Source organism: Lissotriton vulgaris, chromosome 1_1 (assembly GCF_964263255.1).
Source record: "Lissotriton vulgaris chromosome 1_1, aLisVul1.2, whole genome shotgun sequence".
In the NCBI taxonomy this organism is placed as follows: domain Eukaryota; kingdom Metazoa; phylum Chordata; class Amphibia; order Caudata; family Salamandridae; genus Lissotriton; species Lissotriton vulgaris.
In genome coordinates, this window is record NC_141685.1 from 1,996,885,484 (window position 1) to 1,996,911,017 (window position 25,534).

The window sequence follows — 25,534 nt, forward strand, 5'->3', positions numbered from 1 at the left end:
AGATACAGAAACTGAAATAAACGTTAGAGTCTCTATATGAGAGCCCTACATAACAAACGTGTTCCTGAAATTAGATCACAGACTCGTCCATTAACAAAGATGCTCTTTTGCATTACAATGATCAGTTGAAGACAATACTACCTGTATTTCTGTCCAGGTGCCTTTGATTTTGCTTGGAATTAGGAGAACCATGATAAAACTACTACTTGGAATATGCTTTCTTCACCTCATTGACTCATCAAAAATTCAACTATATACACACACAACGCAAAGTGATGCAGCTTATGCAGGGTCTGGTGAACTCCAGACTAGATTACGGAAATGCCCTTTATCTAGGGGCCCCTGCATCGGTCATCAAAAGACTGCAATACACCCAAAACGCGGCTGCCAGACTCCTAACCGGGACCACATCCAGATGCTCCGCCAAACCGGCCCTCAAAAGCCTACACTGGCTCCCGATCAAGGAAAGGGTCATCTTTAAGACCCTTTGCATTGCACACAAAATAATGCAAGGCAGAGGCCCGCCAATCCTGAGATCCCTCATCAAACCCCATCACTCGAACAGACAACTCAGATCAGACTCTCTCTCCCTGGCCAGCGTCCCCAGAATAAAAAAGGCCTGATCTGGGGGGGCGATTGTTCTCCTACAATGCTCCAAAACTGTGGAACTCCCTTCCATTGTCCATCCGAAGAGAACACAATCTACTCGCCTTCCGTAGGCAACTAAAAACATGTCTCTTCCCATAATTCTTCACCTTCCCTTCCCCACCCTCCGGAATAATAGGTTGTATGTCAGCGCTGGGACGCCCTAGGGTAGCTACGCGTTTTAGAAATCCGCATTCAAATTCAAATGCAGTAAAGCTTATATGTCAATTTTTCCAACACTCATCTACGTTGCAGCCCTATTTGATTCATGGTATTCTCACTTGATTTTATATAGCTAAGATGTTAAAGCTATTTACCGCCTTACCAGAATTTCTTGTTTGCAGAAATATGCCAGTGACATATTGTACAATGTTAGAAATAGAAATACATTCTCTTGAGTAATAAAAAGCGCCAACGCGAGGTGCATGACGGTGGGAGACATGTGATCCCGTGCTCCAAGTCTGCTGCCGGAGAACCAGCAAATGCCTGATCTGATTCCTCGTGCCCCAGGCTGGGTCCTGAAGGACACCTGCTATCAAATACCAGTGGGGTGACTGACAAGGCCAGATGACACAAATGTCATCGGATAGGCCCTATGCCATGGTGAGAAAGACTGAGCTTTGTCTTTTATGAGTTATGCCCACGTGTCACTCATCCCCCAGCTTATGACCTTAGGGATGTAGACCTATCCTTTTCAGGAAATCAGTTTGAGCTGTTAAAATGAGCACTTCTTTAACTCTGCTCACAGTTCGATACCTCTCAGGATCTTCCTGACTGCCAGACTGCTGGGGTGTGTTCGTCTATTACAAATCTGAGATACTTCTTGTGAGCCTTGTGAATGGGAATGTGGAAGTATGCGTCCTTGAGATCTAGAGTAGCAAGGAAGTTGTTTTGTAACAGAAGAGGAAGGACTTGTTGGAGTGTGACCATGTGAAAATGGTCTGTGTGTATATGTTTAGAGGTCTGAGGTCTAAAATAGGCCTTAGCGAGCCGTCCTTCTTTGGGATAAGAAAGTATAGGGAGTAAACTCCCTTGTTTTGTCGGTGCAGAGGAACTGGTTCTATTGCACTTTTTTCCAGTGGGGATATTACTTCTTGCTTTAGCAGTAATAGATGCTCTTGTGACATTGGACGCTGTTTGGGTGGTATGTTTGGGGGGAGCGGGGTAGAGGTTAGTTCTAGACAGTAACCTGATTGGATAATTTGTCGCACCCACCTGTCTGATGTGATGTTGGTCCAGACAGGAAGGAATTGTTGTAGTCTTCCTCCCCCACAGAAGTGGAATGGTGAGGGGGAAGTGGAGGAAAAACCATTGGGTAGGGGTGGAGGCAGAGCCGGAGTTGTTAGTTTTGCCTCTGCCTTAGTTATTGTTACCCCTGTAACCCCCTTTTTGCTAGACCTTAGTGAAGGTGGATTGGCTAGGGGTCTTATAGGAAGTGGAGGGGCTATCGGAGGAGTAGCCTCTTGCGTTACCTCTGTATGATGAGCGACGAAAGGAACGTCTGGGAGCTTGCAGCTGCAAGGTTCCCATTGATTTAGATGTGTCAGTATCTTTTTTCATCTTCTCTAAAGATACATTGACATTAGGGCCAAATGGTGTGTATCATCAAATGGCTGGTTGAGGATGGAATTTTGGACTTCAGGTTTGAAACCTGAAACACATAAACAGGCATGCCTACGCAAAAGGACACTGGTGTTAATTGCCCTTGTGGGAGTATCTGCGGCATCTAGGGCACAACGGATGGAAGTATTGGTGATAGTTTTACCTTCCTGTATGAGTCCATTGGCCCTATTTTTATATTTATCTGGTAGATGCTGCATTATGGATTCCAGTTCATCATAATGTGCCCTATCGTATCTTGCTAGTAGTGCTTGAGTATTGGCAATGCGCCATATGTTCGCTGCCAGTGACGCCGTTCGTTTGCCGGAGGCGTCAAGGAGTTTAGATCCCTTATCTGGGGGGGGGGGAGGACTCACCTTATGTTTGTGAATTGGCACATTTACGTGCATTAGAGACTACAAGGGAGTCTAGCGGTGCGGGGCCTCTAATATAGGCTGGATCTGTTGGGGCAGCTTTGTATTTTTTCTCAATGCGGGAGTTGAGGACTAGAGCCCTGACAGATCTTTAAATACGTCTGGTGCATGCTTAATGACCCCCTTAAGCATTGGTAGAATGATAGTGGACTTTTGTGTGGTGTCGAAAGTGTCCAATAAGAAATCTTCCTCCACGGTGTCTGTGTGTAAGACAACCCCATGGTATTGGGCAGCCCTATGGACCAGTAGGTTACAACCTGTAGTGTCCTCTGGGGGGGGGGGGGAGGGAGAGAGGGAGGCCTAGAGGGATATACATCATCCTGAGGGACGTAAGGGACATCAGGGGTGTTATAATCATCCCATGGGTTAGGTGTCTGAGGGGGGACTGTTGGTCCTTACTGCGTCATCTGCAACCCCAACTGTCTCACCAGAGTCTGCATCTACATCATCATCTTGATTAGGGGATGGTGTAGGAGAATGATGTGGTGGAAGAGGAGGAGATAGAGTAGGGGGAGGAGGTGGAGAAGGGACCCTTAATGGGGAGGTTGCAATGTCTCTATTCTTAGAAGGAGGAGGAGGTGCAGGCGTCTCTAGTGGTCTCTTCTTGGAGCTAAGAGCCAGTTGTCCAGTTTTAGGATCCTTTACGAGAGTCTTTTGAGTAGGATCTTGTATAAAAAGCTCTTCTGTGGAAGGCAGGTGCTTCGGTGTCGAATTTCTCGGTTCCGGAGGCTTTTTTCGGCACCAACTCGGTAGCTGTTCTAGGGTCTTTTGGCTTAGAACCGTGACCTTTTGCATTGTCTTTGACCAGAACGTGTTTTTTCGGTTACGGGGGCTTTTTCGGCTCCGAAGGATGGGAGTCGGGACCTTTAGGCAGTTTTTTACTCCACTCAAAGCGCGGTTTTGGCGGTGATGAGCCGGTGCCAGTCTTCGGCGCCGAGTGCTAGGGTGTCGAAGTGGCGGTCAGCGTGGATGAGGAAGATGGCTTCTTTTTCGGTGTTGGTAACGGATCAGCACCTGGAGTAGGCCTACTGAAGCCTGAGCCACCTGAAGGCTTAATAGGCTTCTTTGCCGGGCCCGAAGGCGGGGCGTGGGAAGCAGTCTCTCGGTGAGCACCCGGGCTCGAAGGTGAGGGTGTGACCGAAGCCTTTTTGGAGGGTGTCGAAGAAGGGTCGGGCCGACGTGTGTACTTACGACCCGTTGAGCTGGAGTGATGTCCTCGACATCTGAGTCATCGGCATCGGAGTAGCTGGCGCTTTCTTCGGCCCGCTGCTGTTCTGGCACGTCGACACCCTCTTCAAAGATGTCAACGGGGATCGAAGCAGACGAGTGAGACATGGTTCTTCGAGCTCGTCGATCCCGAATTGTCTTCTTGGAGCAGAAAGAGGCACAAGCTGAACAGTCTCTGGCCTCGTGCTCCGGTGACACGCAAAGGTTGCACACAACATGGATATTGGTGTGGGGAAATTTCAACCCACATCAAGGACACTTCTTGAATGGCGTCCTTTCCATGAGCCAGAAGATAAGGCCTAGGTGGGCCCAGAGGCCTTTGTCGACTACCGGTATCGAAGACTTCGAAATTATCGAGATCACGTGGAGATGGGAAACGCGTTCGAGAAAATACCGTAGGAAACGGGTGAGGGATTGCGCGCCGAACGAAAACTCAGTTCCAAACCGGAGCACAGGAAACACATCCGAGCCAGATGGTGAAAAAAACAATCGGAGGATGGAGCCAATGCCAACATGCAATGTGGTCCAAAGGAGGAGTCACCTATCGTGTGACTTCCAAAGAACTTTTCAGGACAAAAACAATTGCAAACATCCGGGCCCAACACTAGGTGGCGATCTATGCACAGTGTGTAATCTGCAGCTCATATGCCTCGAACAAATCGTTTCAGGATGAGGTAGCTATTAATCCAGGAATCCAGGATCATGCCCAAATAACTGTCTACTTTGGCAGATCGCTTAGCTACTAATACAGCAGATGCATTTACTAACATTAATGAGGACATAGTTGCTATTTGTGCGATGTTAATAAAAAATATATCAGCTCTGGATATTTTGTTGGCAAAGGTAGGTGGAGTGTGCTGTACAATTAAGATCCAACAGTGTTGTACATTTGTGCCTGATAACAGCAAGGTCATTAATAAATATTTTAACAATATAATTTATATCGTAAGTAAAGCTAAAACCTTTGAAGAAACTGGTGTGTGCTAAACAGTTGGCTCATGGTTTAGGAAGATTCGAAAGGGAATTGGAAAGATTGGAGCATGGTTTAGTGATGGCTTGCTAAAGAAAATACGAATGCCAATTATGACAAACAGTGAGCATAATTGGTCTAATTCTAACATTAATATTTTTTAGAAGTTACTTGTCTTAAGGGAGGTTTGAAATGTGATTGGGAAAGGAAGATGACGACTGGAAAAAGAAAGAAAAGATACAGTACTTGATGACGTCAGAGTTTATGAAAAAATGATGGTCTTGGATAAGTCAAAACTGGAGGAGCCAAGAAATACTGATGAATTGTTGTAGTGTAGTGTAGCGTAGTTTGGTGATGATTCCGAAATCAGAGGGGAGTGTAAATGTTCTTAATTAAAAGAAAATAATGCTCGATTTATATATGTTTTGGTTAGCATGACTAGGCCAAAGTCAGATAGCATTGACATTCGTTTTGCAGTGACCGAAAGAAAAGTGCTTTTAAATTACACGAATGAGTTTCTACATGAGTGTTTCTCTTTTGAGTTTTTCAATTTCTGAAAATATGCAAAATAAAATTAATTTCCTGATACTGTTTGTCAAGCTGAAATGTATTAATTTGTGTTCTGCAAGAATAAAACCTTGCGTTGCTATATTCCCAATAAATTCAAGTCTCTTCTCAAGAATGCTCTAATCAGTTGTATTGTCAAGTTTCAAGTTAAGTCAAGTTTAAATTTGTATAGCGCACTACTCACCCAGAGGGTCTCAAGGCGCTTGAGGGAGGGGGGAACTTTTACTTATCAAATATCCAAGTTTTTAGTTGTTTTCTGAAGGAGAGGTGGTTCTGTGTAAGGTGGAGGTGGGTGGGGAGAGAATTCCAGGTTTTGGCCGCTAAGTAGGAGAAGGATCTTCCCCCCATGGTGGATCTTTGGATGCGTGGGATTGCGGCGAGGGCTTGATTGGACAATCGTAGTTGGCGGGTGGGGGTGTAAAAGGACAGGCGCGTGTTGAGGTATTCGGGTCCTAGGTCGTAGAGGGCTTTGTGTGCGCCATCCGCTCTGTGCATCCGCCACCATCAGCCGCTATCCTTCCCGCTAACAGTTACAAACAACTCACAGCATCTAAGAGCAGGCATTGGCGTGGCGTGGAGCGGAACCGCAATGGAAATAGTGAAGCGGCTGGATCCACTCCGGGCCTGTCGAGCAAATCTGAGACAAAATGACAGCTCGCGATCACCACAGAGCAACATAAAAGCCTGAAACCTCAAGCCTGGCAATGGCCTAAAGCAAACTATCGCATCCCCAAAGTCCTTGCATATGGATAGAACCGGCGGCCCTTAGCCCGAGCGGATCACGAGCAGGAAGATGCGGCAGCGGGCCCTGTAAACACCTGCTGATGCCCTGATTCTGACTAAAAGTGGCATGGAGGCCGCCCTCCTGGCGCCATCGCCCCCACAGACCGGTGGGTGGGGAGAACTTGCGTACGACCCGGAGGGGAGGCCCCTTCCGGCCAGAGCCTCTCAGGTGTGGTGTGGCTACAGTTGCGGACCTGCGTGAGCTGGAGGGCGGCTGGACCCCAGGATCAGCTCGAGCACTGGAGTGGTCCCTGAAAGAGGGTGAGACTGTAGCCGTGCTCGCACCACCCGGATGACACCTACGACCCGGGGCCGTCGAGATCGGCTATGGTATTCGCGCAGCAGGGGCCTCCAGAGGAGTTCTCGCCCTGACCTTTTTTCCTGACTTCTGGCTCCTGCGGGACTCCTCTGTGGCCGACCCGATAGGGTCGGATCTCAGGGTGAGACCCTTATAAGACAATCAGAGCCTCTGGGCTGGGGTGCCCGCCTCGGATCTAATGAACTGTCGGGTCTTGGGGGAAAGAACCACAGCCCGGACACCGCTTAAGGCGATGGACCAGACTTGACGGCCTGTGGACATATGACTCCGGGAGGCACCCAACCTACCTCGGGGAGTGGAGTTCACCTGCGAATTCAGACAGCGGCGGGCCTCGGTCCCCCTCCCTTCCCCGGTGAGTATAGGCCTCCCGAATGCGCACTAATCAAAATGGCGGCCCATATACCTCTCCTTGAAGCATAAGGACCAGATTTCTTCCTCCTGCCTCGCAGCAAAGCGGCGGTGGCCCGGCACACTCCCTGAAGCCCGCAACACATCGTGGCAACGATTGGGACCCCAGGGGTACCTCAGGCACAGTAACTTAACAATTGACACTGGACTTGCCCTCCCACCCGACTGGTGCTGCTCCTCTTGTGGCAGAGTTGAGCGGGTCTGGGGGTTCGGTGCAGGCCGGCCTTCGTCTGAGCCCTGGCTGCCTATCTGAATACAGGGACGGACCTAGGAAGGGAGGGGGCGGGGAGCGGACCCCGGGGTGGGCCTGCCTCAGGCCAACAAAGGCCTCAGCCCCCCTCCCTTCAACCCTGTCTGTTGAGCCTCCTTGAGACTCCCCTGCAGCTGCCCTACTCCTCGACTGACGAACCCATAGGGGTTTCATGGGTGGCGCCCTGTGGAAGCAGGTAATCTCTTTGTGTAAAGACACGACAAACTACACCAATCAGATACTTCTGCCGATGTATGATCCTATCCTGTAATGAGAGGGGTCCTCCACGATACCTCAACTTGAAGCGTTAATAGTTTGAACTTTTCCTTCTATAGTTACAGGGTGACAGATGCTTCTGTTTTCGCAGCATAGGGTGGGGGGAAAGCTGGGACCGTTGTCCTGGATCCGCATTTAGTTCAACAGTTCAAAGTCCACAGCATTTCAGCCTTGCACCAACACAACATTGCATTCCAATCGCACACCGACAGACGATGCCTCCAACCAGCACTACCCACCACCCAAACACCTCCACAGCATGGTGGGTTCCAATGATTCAGTGGGCTTCTCACATTAACCATGACACAAGCAACTCATAGAGGAGACTCTCTCTGGATAATGTTATGGATTGTCAATGACCTGTTAGACAGAATTGAGTGAACTGCAGTTCTGCGGCATGCCCAAAGACACACCCAGACATACCCTTGCTCCAGGAAACCCACCTCATGGTTAATCTCTGTCCCTTCCTTGCAAGATACTGATTAGATAGGTCCGGACATTCATGTTTCACAAGGGGTGGTGATCCTCTTGAGGCGCAACTTACCCTTCGTACCTACTCAAATCGTCTGGGATACCCACGGTCGCTTTGTCGCCCTAACCGGAACTCTGGGTGATAACGCCATCAATGTCCTCTCCATCTACATTCCCGGTGCCACACATACACAGACTTTCGGCTGCATTGGAGAGGTGTTTAGCTCCTTACTGCCCAGAACAATGGTGGAGATTTTTAATGGTGTCATGCAATATAAGCTTGATACCATGGGGACCCCCTCTACCTCACGTGCCTTGCACGCCAAGCAATTGGCGAACTGGACCGAAGCCATGGGTATCTGTGATGTATGGAGGTCGTGGAACTCATAAGAAACCCAGTACACCCACACCTCAGCAGCACACCACACTCTAGCCCGCATTGATATGATGTTTATGTAGGCCCCCAAATATCGCAATGTCAGAGAAATATGAATTCCTCCCCGAGGCATCTCGGATCACTCACCTCCGCTCCTAATCCTAGGTGATCCATTTGATACATTTCACCCAATGTGGAGGATGAATGCATGGTTTCTCCAAGATGGGAAATTCAAAGAAACAATGGGAAGCCGAACTTTAAGAATACTTTCTCACTAATCAAGACTCCATCTCCTCTCCAGGTACCCTGTGGGAGGCGGTTAAGGCCACCATCCACAAATTCGCCAAGGGCCACATTAAAGCCAAACAAGCAGCTCAATTTAGCAGGTTCGCCTTCTTTGAGACCCAAGCAGTCCGAATCTAAAAGAGTTCATCCGCTGCAACAAAGGAGTCCCAGTTGCACCAATTAACATTGGTGAGGGATGAAATTAAACAGATCTCACTGGACTCAGCAAAGCTTCTATGGAGGTCCTCCATCAGACGCCTATACGGATGGGGTGATAAAAATGGGAGATTACTGCATAGATTAGTGTCATACCCCTTGGCAAACCGGATAATTCCAGAAATCTGAGATTAGGAAGGGATTACCCACCATTCTCCCAAAGCGAAAGCCCAATCCTTTGCTGAGTATTATGCCGATCTTTACACAGCCCAGAAGCCTGAACTCTCGCTATCGGACATGATCTTCCTTGAAACCTCCACCTTCCTAAACTCAATGCAGTCAAAACGGCTGGAATGGAAGGCACGGTCACACACAAAGAAATACGAGACGCCCTATCACAGGTTGCAGCCGGCAAAACTCCCAGCCCGGACGGCTACCACAGGAGTACTATTTCGCCAAAAGTGACATACTTGTCCCACACCTTGCGGCCCTCAATGCAGAGGCCGTAGAAATTGGCTCATTCCCTTTAGAGAACAATGGGGCCACGACAGTTATTATTCCCAAGACACAGCCGCCTTCACCAGACCGCACTGACTACCATCCCATATCCCTAATTAATACAGAGGTCAAAATGTTTGCCACAGTCCTGGCCCAGCTTCTCAAGCCATACATCAACAAGTTGGTCCACCCCGACCAATAAGGCTTCATGCCCGCACAGAGTACCAGGCACTGCCTTAGACGCCTTCACCTAGCCTTGGCCAACCGACAGTCACTAACTCCCTATTTGGCACTTCTCCTAGTCGACTCCGAGAAAGCTTTTGACTCAGTCGACTGGGGATACCAGGATGATGTCCGGGCTGCTATGGGCATGGGTCCTGATTTTCCCCATCTGGTTCATATGCTGTACTCCAAACCGACCGCAAGGGTGCTGGCCAATGGAGCACTCTCAGACATGTCCCCAATCAAGAAAGGGACGAGAACGGGATGTCCCCTCTTGCCCCTCCTGTTTGCCCTAGCAATGGAGTCCCTGGCCAGCCTCATTTGTTCTGACAAACTGGTCCGGGGCTGGAAGTGGGCAGGCTCTCACGAGGACAAAAACGCTTTATATGCAGACTAGGTCCTACTCTTTCTCGCAGAGGCCCAGTCCGGCGCCGGATGCCTACAAATACTCCATGCCTTCGAATGAACCACTGGCTTACGCTTGAACCCCACAAAATCAACCCTGGTACCCCTCCATTTATCTAGTGAGTGTTTTGACTGTCAATCTACTATCCCCATCAGACGACAATCTTTTAAGTACTCGAGAATCTAGATTGCCTTGCACCTGTGCTGGCCTGGGCACTTAATATCACCCCAATAGTCACCAAAGTCAAAAAAGACCTCCAGAAGTGGCAAACCCTGTCGTTAAACCCACTATGTAGAGTAGCACTTTTTAAAATGATGATTCTTCCCCGTTTTCTCTACATCATTCATAACTCCCCATTCCATATTCCCCGGCCCTGGTTCAAGGGATTGGACTGCTTGATCGAGAGGTTCGTCTGCAATGGTTCACGGCCATGAATGGCCCTCTCTCACTGCCAAATTCCACTCTTCGATAGAGGCATGGGGATGAAAAATTTGTACTTATATTACCTAGCAACCCGCCTCCTAACATTGCATAATTGGTTCAACGGAGGCTGGTCTGACCCTGCCTACAGGACAGAATTGAGGGATCTGGGACTCTCTCAGGTCTAAACTATGATGTATAGGGGACCCATCCCTAAGAGCTTACCCACAGTAACCCACGCAATTCTGCTAGCTTGGCATGCATCGCTGCGCTATACCCCATGGGGAAATAAACTGACAGAGCAAAAACCCCTCTGGCAAGGCACATGGCTGCAAGAGGTGGGGGGCCTGGAGGGTTTCAGAGGCTGGGATCTTATTGATATCTCACAGCTCGGCGACATTTGGGGCAGTGACCATATCCGCTCCTTCTCAGACCTTCAGACCAAACACTCACTCCACCTGTCACAGTTTTTTAAGTATTTGTAACTCCGCCTCACTCTTAGCATACATATAGCAGCAGGCACGTCGCTGCCTGAGCACAGCCCCTTAGAAGATCAAATTATGGGCGAGTTGTGGAGGGATGTGGGGGGCGGGGGGAGGACGAGTATCTCACATCTATTGCTCCTTAACTAACTATGGTCCCACCTCCCTTGACCCACTGAGAACTAGATGGGAGGCCTGGCTGGTTGATCTGGAGGATGACGACGGGAGGGATGCCTTGATGGCTCCCAAGACCATCACTCTCTCAGCCAGACTCCGTGTGGTCCACCTATACTACCTGCATACCTCCTACCTCACCCCTGTCCGCTTACATAGGGCAGGCCTACTGCCACACCCATCTTGGACACGATGTGGGGCGGAGCCCGCGGATTCTTTCCATATGGTGTAGTCTTGTTCACGCATAGCTTCCTACTGGGAGTCACTGGAAATGGAGCTTACAGAGGTGCTGTGATGGGAGATACCGCACAACCCCTTCAACATACTACTGGGTGTCACAGACAGGTTAGATGGGTCTAGAGCATACAAATATTTCTTGGGCACTGCCCTTGTGGTGGCCAAGCGAGAAATCGGAATGGTGTGGAAGAATCCCGTCCCACCTAACAGAGCACATTGGCGTAAAGGAATAGGCTGGTGTGCCACACAAGAACTGCCACTGTATGAAGCCAGGGGGTGCCCAGACAACTATCGGAAAATTTGCGGCAAACGTTGGGAATGGTAGGTTAGTCAGCTTCCCCGTCCTCTCTAAGTCCATTCCCATCTATCATTTGGTGGGAGGAGATACGTCAGTGTATGCCGATATAAGGAAGTTTTGCTTGTCTAATGTCATATGTATTTATACTACTGATTATGCTGTGCGGTTTGTATTCAGGTTTTATTATTGTACGCTCACAAAATCAATAAAAATTGAACATCAAACAAAAAGATCTCACCATGTAAAGAGTGTCATTTTCACTGCTGGAAACCTATACAACGTGCCCTTTCTGGGAGGTGTGCCAGACCTTTCTTGCTTTCTGAACTGTGCAGACTTCATTTAAGTCTATCTGTTAATTTATACTTTGAATGTTTGCTTACTTACTATGGAGCAGACTGCACTTGTCTGTCCATTACTTAATATTTAACATATTTGAGCAGAGGTACGCTAATTCTGTTGATGAACTACACTCGGGTGCTGGCTATTTACTTGCTTTGGAGTTTGACCTTATGTTGATTCCTCTAGTATTTGAGTTATTTGACGCCAATTGGAATTTGACAAATTTTTGCCTTATATATTGATTCTTAAATGTGAACAATTGTTTAAGGTTTTGACTATGAATGTCGCCCTGTGAAGTTGTCTTATTTGCAAATGGCTGCCATCTATTGAGGAGACTCACATGGCCTTGATCCTATGTCTCAAAATGTGTGTTTACTTAAGGTGTTGACAGTATCAATATTTCCAACAAAATATAAAAGACTACTGTAACTTTCCCCTTTCCTCCCCTCTATCATATTTCTACCCAACTCCCCCCACACTTACCTGGCCAGCAAAGAAAATGTAAGTAAGAACCCTCTAACCCAAGTGTAGACGCTTTTAAATACCCTTTTAAAGTCTACCCCCTAAAACAGTAGTCTTCAGGACAGGCATGAACCAGACTTTAACAACCTTTCCCACTTATCCTCACTTGAAGAACTTCAAAGGTTATTTATTTCTTTGAATGAACAACATCTACTACTAAGAAGTTATGTCTGTTTTTCCTTGTTCCAAGGATTCAAGTAATCACAATTCGCAATAACCGCAGATTATGTGTGCTCTCCCTGGCTGTCAAAATAACCCATGTACCATGTATTTTATCTTCATGTAACAGCATTTATGTTAAAATCCCATATGTTTCTTTCCATATTAAATAAATAAACAACATGTAGATGTTTTGCATTTGGCTTAATAGAGTATTCACCTTAATCTATGTGTTATAGTCTTTCAAGAGAAAAGGTGTTTGTGAGGAAGTAGCCGGTTTGGACGACAATCGTACCTTACCGTGGACTAATAATGGACTGCAACACCCACGATCCTTTACTGTTTCTTCTCAGGAAAGCGCGAACGCCGAGTACCGTAACCCGGAAGGGGAGGAGTATCAACCCGGAGGTGATACGGCAGAACCAATAGCAGAACACCATAAAAACGCGTGGGTGGAAACAATCGGCGTCCACGTTGAAGACGGAGAAAGGAACACAGAGAAGGAGACCGAAGACGCGGGACCCGAGGAGACCCAGTTCAGCCCCGAACAGGACGTCGAAGACGACAGCTGGTGCGAGGACTGGTGGTGTCCGGTGGATGCTGGAGAGCGGCCGTGACTCTAGGAAGAGTTACGGCAGGGTTGGTGAGTGATACCGACTCGAGGGAAATTGTATTGGGAGGCGGGAGGAAGAAGACTCGGGGAGGGAAATTGAGTGTTTATGTTCCTTGCTAGCTAAGGGTACTGGTTAACTGTGTAAAGTCAAATCACGAGTATCCGTACGGGGTAGTTTAAAGTGCTTGATAATACGGTTCATCCTGACAGCCCTACTTCTTTTGACACGGTATACGTTTGTCGAGTCTTGCCCTAAGCTCTGGGACTGATCTTATTTATGAGCACTCAGTACCTGCCTATGTACAATATAGCTTCCGCCAATATCCTGAATCTCCCTTATCACTATTTTTTCCCATTCTCCCTTTCCCCACACGTTACCCCGTCAGGTTTCTTTTTGTCCCTAGTCACGAAAGGTGTGGTGACGGTATTACTGCTGTCTCCTAAACTTACTTTAGAGTTCTCACGATACCCTCCTTTATCTCCCTTCTCTTATGAGCCACCGGGGAAAACCGCCACGTCCTGAAGACCTGACGAACACCGCCCGAGCCCTTTCATCGCCGGAGACCTCCCCGGAGACCTCAGAGGAAGAAGAAGACGACAAATTCGAAGATTCCCTACCTACACCCGTTACCTCATCCGTTATATCCAATAAACCTGTTTTCTTTAAACCACCACTACCGCCTCCACGCCTGTTTATCAGACCCGCCCTCTTACAAGTGGTGTCAGAAGTGGGATCTGAAGGCAAGATGGAGGCTGCCATGGCAAAGATGGCCGAAAATCAGGAACACCTGGGAAAAATCATGGAACGATTTCTAAATGTTGTTGAAGAAGACCGGGAAAAGATTCAAAAAGTTATTTCGGGTCAAGGACAAACCCATGAGGCTGCCATGGGTAAACTTACCGAAGTGCTAGGACAACAAAAAGGCCCTACCACTCTACCTTCAGTTGTGCTACAGAGATATGTAGCAGGAGAAGACCCTGATTTTTTCTTTAATAATTTTGAGAGAATGGCCACGGCTGCGTCTTGGCCGGCGGACAAGTGGGGCCAGTATTTGGGACCTTTGTTATCAGGTGACTTACAAGCTGCGTATCAGGCAGCAACATTACAAGGCACGGTCCCTTATGCGGATATAAAAAAATGTATCCTGGAAAGATTAGGTATAGATGAAGAGACATACAGGGTGAAGTTGAGACAAATGAAAGAAGGCCCTCAGGAAACCCCCCGTGCTTTATATTTCCGAGTGAAAGATATGACTGATCGTTGGCTTAAACCTGCTACTACAACCAAGGACGGAATCATGGCCAAGATCTATCTAGAACAATATCTGACATCGCTCCACCCCCCAATTCAAAGATGGGTGCGACAACAGGCGAATCTTACCCTAGAAACCGCTGTTGAAATAGCAAGCGCTTATCATAGAGCATTAGACTTCCAAAAAGGAAAAGACGAGAATACAGGGAAAACCGGAAACCATACTGGAATTAGACATCCCCGGCCTACTACGCCCAAGAAACCTGAGACCCTGACTTTCATTCCGAGCCCTCCCCCTTTGAGTGCTCCATTCCCGATAAGACCCCCACCTGCAGGTCCACAGTGTTTTCAGTGTGGAGGAATGGGCCATATAGCAAGATTTTGTCCACAAAAGGAAGAACCTATGGAGATAGGAATGGTTCGGAATTACTACTGCTCCCCTAAAGAAAGAACAACCCCCCCGTATAGATGCACTGTGTCAGTCAATGGACAACCTTTAACGGCTTTAGCTGATACGGGGTGTTTACAAAGCGTAGTGAGACCTCAGGATTTGGGAAATACGTTAGGACCCATAGAGGGAATGGTGGCTATTAAATGTGTCCACGGTGATATCAAACCCTATCCTACTGCACAAGTACAAATACAACATTCTCAGGACGAGGGTACTCCCATGACTGTGGGGCTTATACCACGTTTGCCGGAACAAATAATCCTAGGGAATGATTACCCCAAGTTGACTGAATTGCTACAAAGTTCTCCTAGGTCCGAAGACAATTGGTTGTCCACGGCACCTTTCTCCACCGACCCCGGGAAAGAGTGGCCTCTGTCTAAAGAACGGAAAAGCAAAAGGCAAAGACGGGCAGAGAAAGGGAAGGGTCACATAGTCATGCCGGTAATCGCTGAAGAGAACCCCTGGGAGGCAGACAGGAATTTTCATGCGGCTCAGAGAGAGGATCCAATAGTCAAGTCAAGTCAAGTCAGAGAATTTATATAGCGCACTACATACCCAGAGGGTCTCAAGGCGCTAAGGAGGGGGAGGAGGATTACTTGTCAAATATCCAGAAGCATGGAGTAAAGCCCATGACAGTGAAGAGCCACAACACGTATGTCCATACTTCTTTGTTAAAGGAGGTTTGCTGTACAGAAAAGGGGGTCCCAATCAAAAAGCACAGTTGTTAGTCCCCAAACTGTTTCAAGATAAAGTATTGTATCTAGCACATAGCCATTTGTTGGGGGGGGCATTTTGGTGCAGAGAAAACGGAGAAAGCCATCCTAGAGCGGTTTTTTTGGCCAGGAATATATCAACAGGTGAAACGATATTGTAGGGAGTGCCCGATTTGTCAAAAACATAGTCGATACCAACCTCCCAGAGTTCCTTTGTGTCGTCTTCCTGTTATTGATGAGCCATTTAGTCGAGTAGGCATGGACATAATAGGACCTTTGTTGCCTTCCCGTAGTGGTTGTCGTTATGTTTTAGTACTGGTGGATTATGCTACTCGATTCCCCGAAGCAGTACCCCTTAGACGACCAGATACGACTAATATCTCGAAAGCTATGATTGGTATTTTTTCCAGGGTGGGATTTCCAAAAGAAATCCTAACAGACCAGGGAACTCCCTTTGTGTCGAAAATGATGAGAGAAATTTGTGCTCAGTTGGGTGTGAAACAGATCAAAACTGCAGCCTACCACCCACAAACCGATGGCTTGGTGGAAAGATACAACTCCACAATTAAGACCACACTAAAAAAACTATTGGCACTAGAAGCCCGCAAGTGGGAGGACATGCTTCCCTTAGCACTCTTTGCCATTAGGTGTAAGGAACAGAGAAGTACAGGGTATTCTCCCGTTGAGCTATTGTACGGACACAAACCTCGTACATTGCTGGATATGGCGATAGAACAGTGGGAAAAAGAACCGGACAATGCTAAACCCCTTCCGGAGTATGTCTCAAACTTAAAAACACACTTGAGACAAATCAGAGATATTGTCCGTACCAATTTGGAGAACGCCCAAAATGACCAGAAAGGACAATACGATAAAGGGACTAAGAATAGATCCTTTCAGGTAGGGGATCTGGTATTGCTTATGATGGCTACATCAGATCAAAAGTTGTTAGGACAATGGCAGGGTCCTTATAAAGTCATTGCACAGGTTACTCCTGTTACTTATCGTATCGAAACAGATGTTACCAAACATGTATCCCAGATCTACCACATTAATTTAGTTAAGAAATGGGAAGGGCCCGCCCCAGCAATAGTACATCTGATAGAAGCCTCTAACCCCTTGTTTCAACAGAGTATTGATACTGAATTATCACACACCCAGACAGAAGAGTTGAGGAAACGACTGCATCCTTTGTCCCATGTTTTTTCCAATCAACCGGGGAGGGTTACTTTGATCGAGCATGTCATAAAAACTCCACCGGGGAAAAGAGTTAAGTTGAGACCTTATCGTATACCTGAAGCACGTCGCCAGGTAATACGAGAAGAGATCCAAAGCATGCTAGAAATGGACATTATTGAACCCTCCAGGAGCGAATGGAATTCGCCCATAGTGCTGGTGCCAAAACCGGATGGGTCAGTCAGATTTTGCATTGACTTCCGTGAAGTAAACAAAATCTCTGATTTTGATACCTACCCCCTCCCTCGGGTGGATGAAATGGTTGAGAGGATAGGGAGAGCCAAGTACATTAGTACCTTAGATTTATGTAAGGGCTACTGGCAAATACCTCTCAGAAAGGAGGACAGAGAAAAAACAGCATTTTCCACCCCAGATGGACTATATCAGTTCAAGGTCATGCCTTTTGGACTACATGGGGCGCCAGCAACCTTCCAGAGAGCCATGAATATTATATTGAGGCCACATACCAACTATGCTGGGGCCTATATAGATGACATTGTGATCTACAGTGACAGCTGGGAGCAACATCTTTCACATCTATTTCAAGTAGTCCAAACCCTGGGGTCTTATGGACTGAGAATGAACCCTGCCAAAAGCCATTTGGCTGCCCAGACGGTAAAATATCTGGGTTATTTGTTAGGAGAGGGAGTGATAAGACCCCAGAAATCAAAATTGACAGCCATTTCACAAATACCTCTCCCCAGAACAAAGAAAGATTTGAGAGCCTTTTTAGGATTGTTAGGGTATTATAGAAGATTCATCCCTAATTTCTCTCAGGTGGCTGCTCCTTTAACGGATCTGCTACAGAAAAATAGTCAGACTGAAAAAATCCTAGAATTTCCCCCAGCTGAGGTAGTCATGGCATTCAACGCTTTAAAACACTCACTGACCTCAGACACAGTGCTGATCAGTCCTGATTATTCTAGACCATTCATTTTACAGACCGATGCGTCTGATCAAGGCTTGGGAGCAGTTCTATCACAGGAAACACCTCAAGGGGAGAAACCAATCTTGTATATCAGCCGCAAATTATTCCCGCGGGAGAAAAACTATGCGACTATTGAAAAAGAGGCTCTAGCCATCAAATGGGCCATTGAATCCTTGCGGTACTATCTGGAAGGGAGAGAGTTTACGCTTTTTACTGATCATGCCCCTTTAGAGTGGCTAGCCAGAAATAAGGGTCATAATGAAAGGGTACTAAGATGGTTTCTCTCCCTCCAACCATACCGCTTCCAAACGAAACACAGGAAAGGAAAGGAACAAGGCAATGCGGACTATTTATCTCGATATCCCCAATGTACAGACTCTAGTAGAAGGACAGCAAGGGAAAGGGGATGTGAGGAAGTAGCCGGTTTGGACGACAATCGTACCTTACCGTGGACTAATAATGGACTGCAACACCCACGATCCTTTACTGTTTCTTCTCAGGAAAGCGTGAACGCCGAGTACCGTAACCCGGAAGGGGAGGAGTATCAACCCGGAGGTGATACGGCAGAACCAATAGCAGAACACCATAAAAACGCGTGGGTGGAAACAATCGGCGTCCAGGTTGAAGACGGAGAAAGGAACACAGAGAAGGAGACCGAGGACGCGGGACCCGAGGAGACCCAGTTCAGCCCCGAACAGGACGTCGAAGACGACAGCTGGTGCGAGGACTGGTGGTGTCCGGTGGATGCTGGAGAGCGGCCGTGACTCTAGGAAGAGTTACGGCAGGGTTGGTGAGTGATACCGACTCGAGGGAAATTGTATTGGGAGGCGGGAGGAAGAAGAATCGGGGAGGGAAATTGAGTGTTTATGTTCCTTGCTAGCTAAGGGTACTGGTTAACTGTGTAAAGTCAAATCACGAGTATCCGTACGGGGTAGTTTAAAGTGCTTGATAATACGGTTCATCCTGACAGCCCTACTTCTTTTGACACGGTATACATTTGTCGAGTCTTGCCCTAAGCACTGGGACTGATCTTATTTATGAGCACTCAGTACCTGCCTATGTACAATATAGCTTCCGCCAATATCCTGAATCTCCCTTATCACTATTTTTTCCCATTCTCCCTTTCCCCACACGTTACCCCGTCAGGTTTCTTTTTGTCCCTAGTCACGAAAGGTGTGGTGACGGTATTACTGCTGTCTCCTAAACTTACTTTAGAGTTCTCACGATACCCTCCTTTATCTCCCTTCTCTTATGAGCCACCGGGGAAAACCGCCACGTCCTGAAGACCTGACGAACACCGCCCGAGCCCTTTCATCGCCGGAGACCTCCCCGGAGACCTCAGAGGAAGAAGAAGACGACAAATTCGAAGATTCCCTACCTACACCCGTTACCTCATCCGTTATATCCAATAAACCTGTTTTCTTTAAACCACCACTACCGCCTCCACGCCTGTTTATCAGACCCGCCCTCTTACAGTGTTATAATCTGCATATCCCAGGGATGTGTTGCTTTCAAAGAATCTTCAAATTATAAATTAGAATGCCAATGGAATGTCATACAAGGCAGTTGGATGGCTAGATTAAGGTTGGCATTTTTTTTAATTATCTTCGATTGAATAAATATTACCAATTTTACCTGCCTTGACAGATTCTTCATTTTACCTTACTCTTGGGGGAGAAGAGGGATTAGTGGACTAAAAATAATTGTTAAGATGTCCAGGGAAAGAGTAATGTCTGATGAGATTAGCAGGTAGACTACCTTATTGCTAATAGTTGCAGCAACGATTAAAGTGGTTACAGAATCAATATGAGCACACCAGAAAGTATTTCACTACAACGGATTTGGGAATGTGTTCTAATTCAAGGGACGTTACTCTGAAAGTTTTCAAGTAAGAATTCAGAAAGTATAAACTATCTTCTAATTTATTAGTAATAGGCACACATCAAGATAAGGATACTAAGCCAGGAGCAGGCCAACTTCTGTGCTAATCCTACTCCTACACCAAGAGCCAGGTGTCTTACCAGAGGCATTTAAGATGGTATCATGGCTGCTAAGTTGAAAAGGAGCAACAAGGAGCACACAGGAGAACAAATCACCATATTTTAGAAACACTAAGAAAAGAAAACATTACAATGCATACCCTTTTACAGAACATAAGACAAGCAACAAAAAGCATATCCACCCTTTCCACAAGGAAAGAAAACAAAGGACAGGGTTTATGACCGACCACTGCAACCAATACTGATAAGGTTGTTCCTACGTTGACCACCACAGAACGTACATTTTATTAACGAGCTCAAGTTATTCATGACAAAAACTCCAACGTAGTCAGGCAAACTGCTGTCCTCCAAAACAGTGTATGGATAACTACATACTTCACAAGGCAGGGACAACCTACTTCTTAACCAGGAGTATTATTTCCAGCCCTATACTTATCTTGCAGAAAATGGTGTGCACCAATCATAAAGACCCTCAAGCCACACTCAATTAAAACCACAAGGTGTTGTGTGCATATGAACATAACATCAACCCATACTCAACCATCAAAATAGGATAGCTCTTGGTTCATCAATGACAATTTAGAACTCAACTCAATAAATTACTCCACGGGCTCAAACCCTACACACTCCGGGTTTCTTGAATTCATAATTAAACATAGGTGCTTCACACAGTGGCTCAACATAAACTCATGCAGTTTATTTTGTAGACAAAACTCAACGGAAAATTCCATAAAAATATCCTTTGCTTAGACCCACTCAAAGGATATTTTGCACACACAACATAGTAGCAAATAAAGCCAAATACATTTCCTTAACCGCCCCCTACTTTAAACCTTCTGATCAAGCAACAGAACAGCAAGCTCCTCGACACGTGCTAAACACTTTCAGAGGCTTACCTTGCACACACCATAACTACTCAAGCTAGGCTCAACTTCTCACAGAGTATTCTGTGCACAATAAAACAGGGTGCTTGCTATAAGAGGTGTGGAATTGTGTCGACCTGGTTGCGTATCTGAACAGGTATATTGTTATATCCGTTATCCAGTATGTTTCCAGGTCTGTTTGGAAGGAAAACATAACGTTGATGCCTGGCCCGAAATATCATCTTTGTATGGGTTAAAATGTTATTTTTCAGTACCAGAGCACAAATGACACAAATGTTTGGAAGGATAGGTTTTTCTTTAGCAAGGAAATAAGAGATGAGATATATAATAGCAGCAAAGACCCCTATGGAGTCTCATTGTGCTTCAGCATTCTACATTCCACAGTTCCCAAGCAGAAATAAGGACTTTGTTTTCATCTCTGTTAGTTCAGCATACATGTGTCAAAGTTCTAGAAGAACGTTAGACATTTTTCTATTATTTGTACTTTAAATCATATATGTACTTTACATCCACAAAATAGATGAAATTACAGACACGGCACAAGCATTAATCATGAAATATGAAGTGCCTACCCTTGGAGAACTCCAATTAAGTTTAGGAAAAACACTGCCTCCGAGAGAGTTGATTGCTTCTTGGACCTTCAGGGCAAAATCAGGAAATTCTGGCGCCTGTGCAGGTAGATAACAAAAACATATACACTGATATAATATATACACAACGTTCTTGAATTACAACTTTCTAGACCAGTCATTTTTAAATTCAAATGTAAGGTAAATTTGTGAACACAATAACTTGTGCTGATGAGAGCGAAAGACAGAGAAAGAAAGGCAGAGAACGAGAGAGTTCTCTCTCATGGCATTAAGGCAATACATGGGTGCTTTAAACTTCGTTATTAAAGATTTACCTTTTCAGGACCCAGTCATTGTCTAAAGAAAAATGCTTCATTGTGAAAGTTAAGAGTGACATTGGCAACCTTTCTCTATGGCAGACTTCAGGAAGAAGTAAAGTTGCATCCCTAACCCACATTGAATAAAGGAATATGGTTAAAATTATGTAACCAGCGCGGGTGTTTGCATGCATTTCTGTATGACTTTGTGTCTGGGGCAATGAGTGCCGCACGGGTGAAACAGGGGGAACTTTAATTCAAGTGCTGTTGAGTTATTGGTGAGAGTTCATAACAGGATGTGCAAGAGGTGATCGAGACCCCAGGCGAGCATTGCATTTTTTAAATATATTTTTGTGTTTATATGTAAATTGGAATAACAGGTCGGTGGGCAGGTTGTCTTCTGACTTGCGATTATAATGGAAAGGGGCGACCACTCGGTCCCCCCGAACGTATGCTGGAGTGCCCCGACCCCCCGGGAAGCCATCTTGGGCGGGAGGCGAGTCTCGGCTGGTATGCCCAAAGCGGCGTAGCCGGGGCGCGCTTTTTCCCGCCCAAGAGTGGGTTGTCCTAGACACTGAAGCCGCCAGCCACGCCCCCGGAGGCGGGCGGGGGCGGGTTTACGCCCGCCCGAAGAAGGATAAAAGGAGCGGCAAGCCAAGGAAGCATCCTCTTGTTCCTGTGCTCTGAAGCTGCACCTCCCCGCTGCACGTGAGCTCGAGCGAGCTCGAGACGGAACGAAGAGCCATTTTTGAGCGTTTTAATTTTCTCTTTGTTCTTTCAGAGAATCAGCGTGGGACAATGCCGGGCAAGAAGGTCGGAAAGCGGGTCGGTACCGATCAGATGCTCCGCATGCTCGTGAAAGACATGGCCGAGATGAAGAAGCAGATGGCGGCAATGAACGGGGTAGAAGGCCCTAAGCGGATCGTCGGACCAGCATTGCCGGGAGTAGTCCCTAACGGGAGAGTTAGAAGGGCCAAGAGAGGCGCAACTGGGGGAGAGGCCCCGGTTCCCGAGGCGCCGCCGGCGCACCCGGATACACCAACTGAGGCCCCGATCCCGGTCCCGAATGAAGGGCAACCGATTCCTGTTATAGTCACCCCAGCGAATGGGGAGGATATGCCTCCCGAGCTGGCTGCACAGTTGGCAGCATGGTTGGAGTGAGGGGGCAACGGCAGACGACGCCAGGGCTGTAATGAAGCAGTTGCGGCTATCAAGAGAGGCTGCAAAGGCACCATGTCCTTTTGTTCCCCCGCAGGCTCCAGTAGGACAACCCGCAGCGGGCATGAGTTCGGCAGCGACTACGGTCACAGCTTCCAGTTCAGGTAAGCAGCTATTGCCGATTGCGGGGGAGGGGTCTGTACCCTCGAGAAGGGAGAAAGTTGCTCAGCATATTCCGATTGAAGTCAAAGAGAGGATATGGGCTGACAAATATATAAACATGTTTTCTTTATTAACTGATCATTACGAGATTGAGCATGTGAAAATTCAAAAAGAGTTTCTGCACCCGAGTGTTTGGCGCGCCAAGATGGCCGCTTTCAGAGTCGATGAAACGATAGGTAATTGGGGCAGAGCGTTTGGGATATTCACTGCAATTATGGGGGAACGAAGGCCTGAACTGTTGGCCGAGTTACCCGTGTACCAGACACGTATTATGGAGTTTTCTCAGACATATGAGGGTAATCAGTGGTTTGGTTATAATAATATTTTTCGTAAGGCCAAGGAGTTCGACACATCTTTGACGTGGGATTGTTACGACTCCATCTCCTGGCAAAAAATGGAGAAATCAGGTATGGCAAAGACGCCATTGTTGGGGGGGAACGGGGGCGAATTTTCCCGCCACTCATCTGGGGCACCCTTTCGGGCGGGATCAGGTAACGAGCACCATTCAAGGTCGAATGGCAATACAGGTAAAAAAGGGGTCTGCTGGAGTTTTAACAGGGGAAAGTGTACAAGGCCCCAGGGCTCATGCAAGTTTAGGCACGAATGTGGGGGGTGTGGTCAGTCCTCGCATCCCGAGACCATGTGTAGAGCCAAAACGGGTGATAACGGAAGTAGGGGAAGCGCCAAACAGGTCTGAAATAGTCCGAGGGGCGCCTTTACCTACCCCGGTTGATACCATGGCAATGATTCCTTGGCTCAATGAACGGATCATGTCTCCGCTGGGGTGTTGCGAGATGGTTTTTCGTATGGTTTCCGCATCCCAGTGGGGAATTTTCAGGGTAAAGCTCAGTGTAGGAACCAACTGTCGGTCCTGCAGAATACGGCGGTGGTACAAGCAAAGATTGGGAAGGAGGTGACCCGGGGTCGGGTTGCTGGACCATTTGACTTGCCACCAGTGGCTAATTTTGTTTGTTCACCTTTAGGAGTGGTCCCCAAGAAGGACCCGGGTGAGTTTAGATTGATACACAACTTGTCAGCACCGAGAGGTCTTTCGGTAAACGATGCGATAGACCCGGAAGTTTGTTCGGTGCGGTACGCATCTTTCGATGAGGCCGTCGCCATGTTGAATCGCCTGGGGCCCGGAGCGCTGATGGCCAAGTCAGACATCGAGTCAGCGTTCCGGTTGCTCCCGGTACACCCAGACGATCAGCGTCTCCTAGGTTTCATGTTTCAGGGACGCTATTACATGGATAAATGTATGCCAATGGGATGCTCCATATCTTGTGCGTATTTTGAGAAATTCAGTAGTTTTCTGCAATGGACGTTCACAAGAAAGACGGGGTTTCAACATGTTATGCATTATCTTGATGATTTTCTGTTCCTGGGGGCAGCCGGGGACCGGGAATGTGCACAAGCTCTAAATGAATTTTGTGGTCTGATGAGTCAGTTTGGTGTGCCATTGGCACCAGGTAAGACTGTGGGGCCATCTACTTCGCTCAAGTTTCTTGGAATAGAGCTCGATTCCGAAGAGGGTTGCTTCCGGTTGCCCAAAGAAAAGGTAATGAAATTCAGGGCCTCGCTTGAAACATGTATTAGCGTGAATAAAGTAAATTTGCATCAATTACAGCAGGCTGTAGGTCAGTTGAATTTTGCCCTTAGAGTGATACCAATGGCGCGCCCTTTTTCCCGCTCGATTGCACAAGCCATGGTCGGTCTTAAAGAGGGGCACCACCGCACGAGGCTCTCGGCAGAGATTCGCCAGGACATGCGCATTTGGTTGGCATTCCTGGCGGATTTCAATGGTCGGGTTGTCTGGAATAAGCCGGCGGTGTCCTCCGAGGAGTTGGGGTTGTGGACAGACTCGGCAGGGAGTATGGGCTTTGGCGCCATATTTGGTAATCACTGGTCAGCTCAAACATGGCCGTCATGGTGGCATGAGGGTGGGCTTACAAGTAACATCGCTTTTCTTGAACTATTCCCTATTCTGGTGGCCTTAAAAACATGGCCTGAGGGGTTTCGAGATCACTCTGTGGTGTTCTGGTCTGATAACATGACCGTGGTTGAGTGTATCAATAGTCAGGCAGCACGATGCAAATGGATTCTGAGATTGCTCAAAGAAATTGTCTTGCTATGTATGCAATTGAACGTGCTCTTTAGGGCGAGACATGTGCCAGGGGTGCTGAATCAGGCTGCTGATGCGCTTTCTCGTTTCCGTATGCAGGCCTTCTGGGGTTTTCTGCCCACAGCGGACCCGGTGGCGGCACCATTTCCCAAAGCTCTCTGGTCTCTCGGTGCCCCGAACTACAAAACCTCGTGGGAGAGAGTTTAGCACCCAGGACAAGGAAGGCATATGAAGGGGCGTTCCGTTCCTATTGGTCCTTTTTGGGTTCTGCTAGGGGGGAGCTTTGGGGCCAAGAAGAGTATGTTTTAAAAATTTTGCTGTCTTTACATCAGGCAGGCAAATCGGTAGCTACGGCCCAGAGGCATCGGGCCGCCATTTCCTTCATGGCACGGGCTCATGGTATCCAGGACCCCACGGCGTCTTTTGTAGTACAGAAAGCGCTGCGTGGGTGGCAACGCCTTGAGGGTCGCAGAGTAGATGAAAGGCACCCGATAGGTCTGGAAAGGTTGGCCCTCTTACTGTCCGTACTCCCTGCGACATGTTCCT

At 47.4% G+C, this 25,534-nt stretch overlaps 1 protein-coding gene across 2 annotated transcripts in view; it reads right to left on the bottom strand.

Annotated features, from left to right (window-relative positions):
• The window catches only part of CDC123 (cell division cycle 123), a 414,248-nt gene that overhangs the window by 267,124 nt on the left and 121,590 nt on the right, over positions 1 to 25,534 (bottom strand). For both annotated transcript variants that reach the window (XM_086919873.1, XM_086919878.1), the window contains one exon: positions 21,173 to 21,268. In XM_086919873.1, the coding sequence (XP_086775999.1) occupies positions 21,173 to 21,268 (96 nt within the window). The remainder of the gene's footprint in view (positions 1 to 21,172; positions 21,269 to 25,534) is intronic.